Below are 10,876 nucleotides of genomic sequence, written 5' to 3'. Positions count from 1 at the left end.
AACACCTTCCAAAATGTTTAGTTCTTGGTTTTTACACTAGTCGTTAGACCAGTGTGTCCATAGTTTCAATGTGTTTGGATTTTAACAGTAAATATGAAAATAAAATCACATAAAAAAAGAGAAAGATAAAACTTCTGATAAAAAAAGAGGAATTCTATACAACAAAAAAGTTAAATACATAAAATAATTGCATGATATATATAACCAAATACAAGATAAAACTAACTCATAATGGCAAGAATAACATCAAACATCACCATAAAGCTGTGAAACACAACATGATAACTCATGATATTACAAAACAGGATGTTTTTGTCAGACCAAACCATTGGCAGTGAAAATAACAGAGAGGGTTGGGAACATAAAGCCAAACTATACAGTTCAGATATCTAACTTTAATAGTGGCAGGAAGACATTGGGTGTTGAACAGCAAAATTAGAACCCTAGCTGGCACAAATATTCTATTTCTGCAAGTGAAGACATGCCTCACTGTGGTTATTCCTTGACTGATAATTATTTCTGAATCAGGGTTGTCAAGTAGATCCCTCTCCACAATACCCCTCTTGAGTAATTCAAAGTAGTACAGGGAGAAACCTCAACAGGAACATCCCCAATATATTTTAACTTTAAGAGGAGTTCACTGTCATGTGGTTGGGATGTTTTGACCAAAAGTTCTCCAGATCTGAGATTCTTAACTGACTTGGGAGAACTGAGAAGTCCCTCAAACTCTTTTGAATAAAATATGGCAACATTTTGGATAAGGATTTATCAGAAAGATAATACAAGATTAAAACTTTAGGTACAGAAACAACAGGAGATGGTGTAGAATAGTGTCTTCCATTCATGATCATTTACCAATGATTTATCACTGTATTATGTTTTAATGTCTCATGTTAATATATAAACTTGACTTTTCGTTACCTAACAACAAACATTGTGCATTTTAACATCTCATGTAAATTATCACCATATTATGTTTTAATGTCTCATGTTAATATGTCAACTTGACTTTGTTACTTTACAACAAACAATGTACATTTTAACATCTCATCTTAATATATCAACATGACTTTCAGTTACTTCACCATCTCACATGATACACTTTACTGACTTATCATAGCTTTTACATTATTTACGTTTACTTACTTGTGCAATTACTTTCATCAGTACCATCTCCACAGTCATTGTCAAAATCACAACGAAATTGTTCTTGGATGCAGCGGCCATTGTCACATTGGAACTCCATTTCTCCACATGCTTTGAAATCTTAAAAATGACAATAAATTATGTTTCAGAATACTACAATCCCATAACAACTGTGTATAAATACTTAATCATAGCCTTACTCTACACACACACACACACACACAGACTACAAAAAACAAAAAACATTTGCTGAATCAATGATACCTAAATATCATTCTTAGATTATTTTAATTATTTTTTAAAATATATACCTTAACATTGCTTAATTTCATATCAAAATAATCTATATTTCTGATCATTTATTTCCTGGATAAAGGAGAAGATTTAAAAATATTATTGAATCTTCTGATACATTTAACTCTTTCCTCTCGGGCTCAGTCTAATCGACTGAGTTCATAACCATTTTGTACTCGCTACAATTTCCACACTATAGCTTTTAATACAGTACGTGTAAATTCAGAAAATCTGGCAAACTTTTCAGTAAACAAAAAATTAGGTTTTTCAATTCAGCATTTTAAATGAAGATTTGTTTATAAATATATCGAATAGTTTTGTTTACTAGTCAGAGAGCAAGGTGATTTTCATGTTAAGATTGAAAATACTTTTATTCATCTGAAAAATTTCAAATTTCATTTATGTAATCTCTAAAACCTTCTAAATAATTATAAAACTTTATAGTTTATCTGTTATTTTCTCTACCCTAACTATATACAAGGTTGGTCAAATTGACCAACCTTGTAACCACCAAAACAAATCTAAATTACCATTTTCTTTCTTTCTAGAATGACTTCAGATATTTAATTACTTTTAATAAATAAAGAATACACACAAAAAACAAGAAATAAAGTAAATATGTGGGTCTTCTTTTGTTTTGCTGTTGACAGTTTATGACACTTAACCCCACTTATGGTACTACTGCACTAAATAGTTTTATTTAATTAAATAATGCACCAAAAATACAGAGTAACAACATGCAAAAAGGATGTGATAGATTAAAACCTTGGCTTTCTATTGGTTATAAATAATGTAGTATTAAACATCAGAGAGAACTACTGGTAATTTCTGAATGATAGGACATAATATGTGGGTGTGGCAAGATGGGTCTGATTTTCTTTTTGACGAATCTGTAACCAAATAAGATGTATTATAAAAATTGTACTTTAACAACAGAGCAATGACAACATTATAATAAGTACTTTGTATTAAAATCCATACTTCTTGGAGGGGTAGTTAATAAATTAGAGAAGATGGGATACCTAAAGAACAAATGTCACAATTCTCACACTAGGGGGAAATAGACAATTATTTTTTAAATATTGCCTTATAAAATGAAGAATTTAAAACTTATATCAAATTAAAATTTGGATTATTAGCTAAGTTTTTATGCCAAATTCATTTATATACCAAAATAAGAAACTAGTTTAATTAAATTCTGAATGTAACTAAAACCTCCTGACATGCACACAATATGATGCCATAATGAAAGAGTTAAAAACGATATTTTTTTTTATCAAACTATGTAAAGAAGATACACAGTTAGCTTCAAATATGTCTTAATATTGCAAAATTTGTTGTACAATCTACCTTCAAAAACCATGGCTAACACTTGTACACAGATAATGTTGCTGTTTTCAACATGACTAATACTTGTACACAGATAATGTTGCCGTTTTCAACACGACTAATACTTGTACACAGTTAATGTTACTGTTTTCAACACGACTAATACTTGTACACAGTCTTGGATTCATCGAAAAGGTATTTTAAATATCTCCTCAATAGGTCATCAGAACTTCCCTTTATAACAATATCTATGTAATGACTGAGTCACAAGTTCTGGGAGTGTCTGTAAATATCATAGCAAAAAGTTTATATTTCTTCTTTATTACGCAATAACTCAAAAACCAAAACGATGGTATCAACCAAATTCACTTAGGTGACAAAGTTTCAAATGGAGTATCTGCTTTTATAATTACTATTAATTTGTAGTGATTTAAAAAAATCATAATTCTAGTGTTAAAAAGTTTAAGTACAAGTTTAAACAGGACCAGCCAATAATAGAAAACAGCAGCATTATCTGTGTACAAGTATTAGTCATGTTGAAAACAGTAACATTATCTGTGTACAAGTATTAGTTGTGTTGAAAACAGTAACATTAACATCCCTACATCGGCAGCGTTACTGCCTGCTTGATAAAGGTAAAATATCAATTCTACAATGTTGAAATATGACATTTGTTTCCATATGTCGAAAATTGTATGAAGTTATGTTTGCATGTTTTTATAATAAATTGTTGACTTAAACTTCTTTAGGTTTGGAAATTCTAGAAAACATACAGAATTCTTTTTTCATCATTTAACAAAATTCTAGAAAATTACAGAAATCTGCATATTTTGTTTTTACCATTACCAGTTTAGCCAGGCTCTAGATAATTTAAAGTATTTATGAAGACTTACGGCAGTCCTTTTCATCTGAACCATCTTCACAGTCTTTATCAGTGTCACACTTCCATGTGTTGGGGATACAACGTCCAGAAGGGCAGAGAAATTGGTTCTCATCACACGTGTGAAGCTCTGTAGTTATAGTAATTATTCTTTAGTATACTATCTATTATGTTACTTTAAACATATTTTAAACAAGAGAAACATTTACCCAACCAAATGTTCACTTATTTTGTTACATTACAGAAATATTAAAAGTTACACAGTTGATGCAAAAATTACATAATAATACAATTCCCATTTAATAAATTATTGAATCTATTCTCATACCTTGTAGTTTTAATATATTTAAAATGACTTTACAAGATTTTGAAAGCTTCCTGTCTGTATCCTTCAGATTAAGTTTATACAATATTAAGAAGAATGAAGTAATACATCACCTTTCACTGCAATGTAAGACAGCTTTAAAAATTAAATTAAATGTATAAAACAAACGAGCAAGAATTATGATTTATAATTTATTAAATTATAAAATTTATCACTTACTTTTAATACAAATTAAGTCATCTTACTGTAAAGATGACCCACTATGTGTTTGCCAGTTTGTGTGTTAACATCCATCACGCAGAGTTGGCTGGCTCAACTATCATAACTTTTAGTATAGTGACTGGAAACTGTTCAAATGTGTATATAGGCTATTTTGTTACAGGATTTTTGCCCAAGAAGGTAGATTAAAAAACACCCTGAAATAGGGCATATTTCCACTATTTTTTACATGAAATTTTGGCTTACCTCACTCATAATTGGTTTGCTTGATTGCCATAATTTGCATATCATAACTAGAGCTTCTATTATTTTGTTAAAATCAGTGTTTATTTTTAGCTGTTTTATAGTTCCGTTTAGATATCTTAGAATTGGAGTTTTTCAGGGTTTTCATTTGTAGTTTTCTGTAGATACCTTCAAATCAGTGTTTTTAAGTTTTCACTTTTAATAGTGTAATGAGTATACTAACATACCATATATTCTCTGCACACTAGTTTCTCTGATGGGAGTATTAACATGTACAGAAGATAGTTCTTATTTATGTTAAATATTTGTAAGAGAAGCTAATATTTTATATGAAAATATAAAACTAACAGATGAGCACGTATAGAAATGGTTAAAATTCGAGATCATAGTGACTTAAGAAAGTTGGAACATTAATGTAAAATGAGCTGAATAACTATTTTCAATGTTTTTCTGATGTTTATTGGAAAAACACCAATTTAATTATTTTTTGTATCAGGAGTGTTTTATCAATTAAAACTAAAAATCAGAAGCCCTAATTATAACTGTAAACTGTTTGACAGTGTAGTGGGCTGTTTTATTTTAGAATTTTTGCCTAAAAAGGGGGGATAAAAACACAGTGAAGTACAGCAATTTTCTACTTTTTTATAGAATTTTGGCTTTGAATTTAAAGACATAATTACTTAGTTAAATCAGCATCTAATGAGGTCATTATGAATTTAATAATAAAAGAAAGAAGGAATGGGTACAATATCTAACATTGTCCTTCATATAATTTTTGCTTCCATAAAAGATACTCAGCAGTAAAAATAAAAGCATACAAGTGTTATATACAGTTCAATTCTAAAATAACCATGGCCATGTCACAGCCTGACCATTCTTGCTTCATAACTGTTCCAAAAAGATTGAATACTTTGTATTCTAGCCAGTTCACATATGAAATAAGTGAACACTTACGACAGTTATATTCGTCACTATTATCTCCACAGTCGTTGTCTCCATCACATTTCCACAGGTTAGGTATGCAAAGCCCGTTACTACAAGTGAACTGCTCAGGTGCACAAGTGGAATTCACTTTAAAAAAACACACATTTCAATTACTGCAGATCAATTACTTATAAAAGAAGTTCATATTCACTAATAATATATATATAATGTTTAATAATGAAAACTAACATCTAAAAATATAAAAACTATTCACTAAAAAAAACAGTACTCATATTGAGTTCATTACAACAGGAAAATATTACTCTGGATATATGTTGTAATACAACCAGTAATTCACTAAAAACACACTATTCATATATAGTTATTACAACAGGGAAATATTACTCTGGATATATGTTGTAATACAACCAGTAATTCACTAAAAAACACACACTACTCATATATAGTTATTACAAAAGGGAAATATTACTCTGGATACATAGCTTTGTAACTTCAGGAGTTATAGAATAATTAAGACCTCATGTTCTTAGTAAAAATACTGACAAGTTTGTAGTTACATACTCATTCTAACTCTTCTATAACATTAGGAGTTATAAAAGAATTAAAATCTCTTGTTTTTAGTTTGTAGTTACATATTCATTCTTATCAGTCCATTAACACTTACATGCTACACATGTTCCATTCTTACGCAAAGCCTCTCCATTAGGACACAAACATTTTTCATTTCCATCAATCAATTTCTGTATCTTCATACCATCAGGACATAAACAGGTGCGACTGTTATTTGGACGACCCATACACAGGTGGCTGCACATCCCGTGGGTTATATTTTGACACATATTAGTTCCTAAGAGGCAATAAGAAAGAACATTATCATTTGGGCTGGTTTTAGTCCAGTACACAATACAAATGCAATATGATTTTAAAGTATTTACATGTGTAGTACACCATTAAAAAAAAAAAATTCACCAAGTTCAAAAAGTTCCAAAGCCTTAGGGCAGGTGAGATGTGCAAAAAGCTAGAACATAATTATCAAAAGTAATGAATAAGTGAAATATAAAGCTAATGCTTGTAGTAAGGCTGACACAAAAATCAAATCCAGAGATTAATTCTTATTACCAGATGGATCTCAGAAATGTATTTGGATGAGAACAGAATATATCAAAAACAAATATGACATTAAAAAAAATGTGTTACTACTTGTTACTTTTCATCTTTGACAGCATAATCACTATGTATTCATTTAATTTGTTAACATTTCACAGGCACACAGTGTTGTAGAATGTTAACAGACAAACACAGGAAAAATTGTGATTGAATAGTTATATATATTGCTATATGTCAATTCTTGCCTGCGCTATCATGTAGGGATGATGCAAATGCCATCCCTACTATCTTGTGTGCATTATTTTTAAAGTTAGTTATTAGCCATCCTTACACTTACTTCCCTTTTTGAAAAGTTTTTCTATTTACTTTTTTTTTTTAAAGTTATAATTCTTCTATACTGAAAATGTATTTCTGACAGCTACTTACCTGTTCTCAAATAAATAGCTATTCTCATTCAGTGCTGCCCTTTATATGGTAGTGAAATGAAGTGGTTGAGGTGAGGTAAATCAATTACAGGCTGCCAATCCCAGTTTGCTTCAGGACGACGAAAAGGCAGAAATATAAACCCCGGTAAGGGTGGGGAACAGGTTTGATGGCCTGCTGCAAGAGAAATTCCTGAACCGCTTCTGACAGACCCTGGCTGGTCACGGGATCTTGAGGAGGAAGGAGAGACAGAATGTGGGGAAAGAAACTGGACAACAAATCCTTGTGACAGAACCTGAAGCACCCATTGATCACTGACGAAGGAATGCTAGCAATGAAGAAACTTGAACAGCCAAGCCTCATTGGATCAAAACCCACTGGGTAGTGGAAAAAGATGATTGAAGTCCTCATCAGCCTGTTCTGGAGGAGCCTGGGCAATGTCCAGGGACAAAGGTTGCCCCATGTAACATTCCATCTCCTGGTGTATAAAAACAGATAAATCCACCATTAGGTCACCCACACCTGAGGTTTGAGAAAAAATGCTGGTCACTGGTGTAACCCCCAAAGTGGTAAGGTTAACCTCGGAATTCATTGTACAGAAAGTTCACCAAATTCGAGTGCAGAAAATAAGGCAACTAAAATTAACTGATAAATAATAATAGAAGAAACAGGTTGAATGAAAGCAAATTAATTTAAAAACAACCACTTTGTGAAGAAACAAAGTCAAATGTGAAGCATTAAACAAACAAAAGAGCACGTCTGAACACAAATGCTGCCAAATGAGAAGTGATAGTTTGGTAGAGGAGTGTAGAGGGAGTCACAAGCATCACATATCATGCTCTTATTGGTGAGGAGGTAATGCATGAGAGACAGGTTGGAATCTTGCAATTCCAATAGGGGAAGCAGAAGGCTTGTGGCATGCGTAAAGAAAATGTTTGCAGATAGAGGGCAACAATGAACAAGAATAGCTAATCTAGTGAGGTGAGTACTGTATCAGAAACCTATTTTTAAAAGCAGACCATACTGTTTTATTTAATATAAGGCATGGCAGATTGGTCAGCTATCTCTTTCTCCTTTACCCATGTAGTCCATGGGTAGGTATGGTCTGGGACGGGCAAACTTATGCAGAATTTTATCGCAACAATAAACCTTCCAGCAATCTTTTGGAACACCCCATCTCAGCACTGTGCTTTGTGTGGCCATGTAATTATGATATCCAAAGCAACATAGCTAGACAGTGCTGATTCGAACAGTTAAAGAATACCTGGTCAAGCACCACTCGCCACAGAGCAGGATCCAAAAGATGAGGAATAATAATAAAAAGGGAAATAAAGCCCCTGAAAATAAAATAAAAAAGAATAAAAAAATAACTTACCAAGTCAAAGTCACACTGAAGTCTGAAGAATGGCTACAAACAGAAGATGACAGTCCAAAGAGGAAGAAACCACGATACTATGCAAATAGTGAGAGACAAACATATCAGGAGTAATCCACATGCCCGATTGAAGAGTTTCCTCCAACGGACAACGAAGATGAGATGCCAGAGAAAAGGTAAGGTAGCAAATTTCATGAGAAGACACCTGGACCAAAGTACGAGAGGAAGACGACAGGAAGGAATAAGCCAATCGAATCAAAAGCCAAACCCAATTGGTGAGGGTAGAAGAAGAAAGATCCCGAACAGAGGATGGTTGACAAGGGATAAACAGGCGGGAACACCCACCATGGAAGGAAGCCATGCAGGCAATATAACAGCAAAGAGCATGTAAAGTACATAGAAGTCTATCCGGATCAGGCTGAGGATAAAGGCGGGAAATGGAAGGAGGGGAAATCAGCATAAAGGAGGAGTTACCCTCCCTAGCTGCTGAAGTTCTGAGTAGGAAAAAATGATCTGGATAAAGGAGAATATATGTATGATGATAAAGAGTATGAGAAACATCAATGGCAAATAAATCAGACCACCAACATGAACAGGCTAAGAGGAGAAGGAAAAAACTATTAAGAGAAAGGTGAAAGAAGGAGCATATGGAAAGTGATTCAAACAGAGGCAAAGTGAGGCAGTGAAGAACCACATTAACATCCCAGTCCAGAGGGACAGCATGCCATGGAGGACGATGAATTCGGAAGGAACACACCAATAAGGAAAGCACAGAAGGGGTAAATGCTCTACAGTATAGGGAAAAAAGACAGGTGTGGACAGAAGACCCCCAATAGAAAACCCAAATAAGAAAATCCGTAATACAAGGAACAAGAACCAGAAATGAACCTACTCATCAGGACAAGGTTGATCTCCTCGCCAAGGGCTGGATAAAAATCAAGTGTGAAGATGGAGGACATGAAGGACTGGATGAAGTACTGGTATTCAAGGTTGACAAAGAAGTGAGGAAGGCAGAGGAAGAGGTAGTGGAGAGATAAGTTGAAGCTGGAGAAGCCGCGGAAACTATGGCTGAGCCGGCTAGTAAAGAGCAACCAGGAAGACTTGACACAGAGTGGTATGGATGATCAAAATCACCCAGTGAAGAAGTTGAATGGGAGAAAAAACACATAGGCATTTGTTGGTCCAATCCTGAGGGATGAGACACCAGAGACCAAAACAGAGGTAATTTGTGATCGAGGGATGTGGCAATAGTGTGAGGAGTACCCAACTGAAGGCAAAGCCACAGGAAAACAAGAGGATCAAGAGACCACTCCATTGGACAGATTTTGTCTGGATGGGAAAGATGATACACGAAAAGATTGAAAGCACCTGGAACATGACATGCAATGATATGAATATCTTGCATGTAGTCCCAAACAAGAATATCCAATGTATGAAAACATAGGGATCAAGAACAGGTGCCACCCTGGTGACTGAAATAAGTAATCACCGTAGAATTGTCAGAATGAATCATTACCAGTTGATGTCTGGTTGGATGGAAGAAATGAACCAAAGTTCCAGGATGTAAATAAGACCTCTCAACAGCAGACCAACACCCTGAAGCTTCCTGTTAATCAACCCATGCCCCCATCACTGAAGGGATGCGTCTGTGAAAAATATGTAAAGACATGGAGGTAGAGGGAAACATGCCTCCCAGTGACTTTCCGAATCATGTCCTAAATGTTTTTGGAACTGGTGGTAGAAGAGATGCTAGTAGTGAACTTAATACAAGACTCCTTTTGGCTTTGACCTCGAACCTGCCAAGCATGGGCACAGGCCCGCTGATAAACCATGCTGTTAGAAAAAGAGGGATACCGTCAGAATGTATCCCAGGCCCATTTTTGAGCCTTCTGTGCCTCCTGTCAGGCAGGACTCCACCATGGACGAGGATACCATGGAAAACATGTAGAGGTCTTAGAAATAAAGTGAGCAGCTGCCTGGACGATACAGTCATACAGTGCTACCACACAGTCGTCTATTGATGCCAGATAGACAATGGCAGGATCAAGTTTGGAGAGAGTGGTGAAAGAGGGCCAGTCAGCCTGGTCCAACTTCCATTCGGCTTGGGCGACATCAACCCCGGGCCAACCTCCCTCAAAATGATAGAAAAATTATCACTGCCTAGCGGGTCACTATCAACTATCCAAGAGAAGTGGGAGAAGTGAAGGGAAGCAAATCAAGACGTCAATGACAGTGAAAGACTGACTAGGTGCATGAAAATAAGTATAAGATCCAATATTGAAGAGAGAAAGGTTGTGATCCGAGAGCATCCATCAATATCAGCACCACCCCAGGAATGGTGGGGAAAAAGATTGGAGTAGATGTAGACTGGTCACCTCTGTTATCCATTAGAGCAGAAGACCACTCACATGACGTGAAAAAGACTCACATGGAGGCACAGAAAGGTCCACCTGTACTCCCACTGTAGCTGTGGAGCATAGTGCGGTGGCATATGTCTGATATGGAGTAGGGAACAATAGCTTCCGAGTTTGGGGTAAGAAATGTTATTAACAGTCTTTAAATGCTGTATCTCTTTCTCCTCCACTTACTT

The 10,876-nt window shown here is 34.7% G+C and overlaps 1 protein-coding gene across 1 annotated transcript in view; it reads right to left on the bottom strand.

The window, feature by feature from the left end:
• The window catches only part of LOC106464933 (sortilin-related receptor-like), a 100,786-nt gene that overhangs the window by 37,994 nt on the left and 51,916 nt on the right, over window positions 1–10,876 (bottom strand). Inside the window, exons 20-23 of the mRNA XM_022392746.1 lie at window positions 6,046–6,228; window positions 5,391–5,507; window positions 3,663–3,779; window positions 1,147–1,266 (exon numbers count right to left, since the gene is read on the bottom strand). Coding sequence (XP_022248454.1) covers window positions 1,147–1,266; window positions 3,663–3,779; window positions 5,391–5,507; window positions 6,046–6,228 — 537 coding nt within the window. The remainder of the gene's footprint in view (window positions 1–1,146; window positions 1,267–3,662; window positions 3,780–5,390; window positions 5,508–6,045; window positions 6,229–10,876) is intronic.

The sequence above is a fragment of the Limulus polyphemus genome, unplaced genomic scaffold, assembly GCF_000517525.1.
Source record: "Limulus polyphemus unplaced genomic scaffold, Limulus_polyphemus-2.1.2 Scaffold1788, whole genome shotgun sequence".
In the NCBI taxonomy this organism is placed as follows: Eukaryota; Metazoa; Arthropoda; class Merostomata; order Xiphosura; family Limulidae; genus Limulus; species Limulus polyphemus.
The sequence above is the reverse complement of the archived record's forward strand: the minus strand, read 5'-3'. Positions and strand labels throughout refer to the sequence as shown.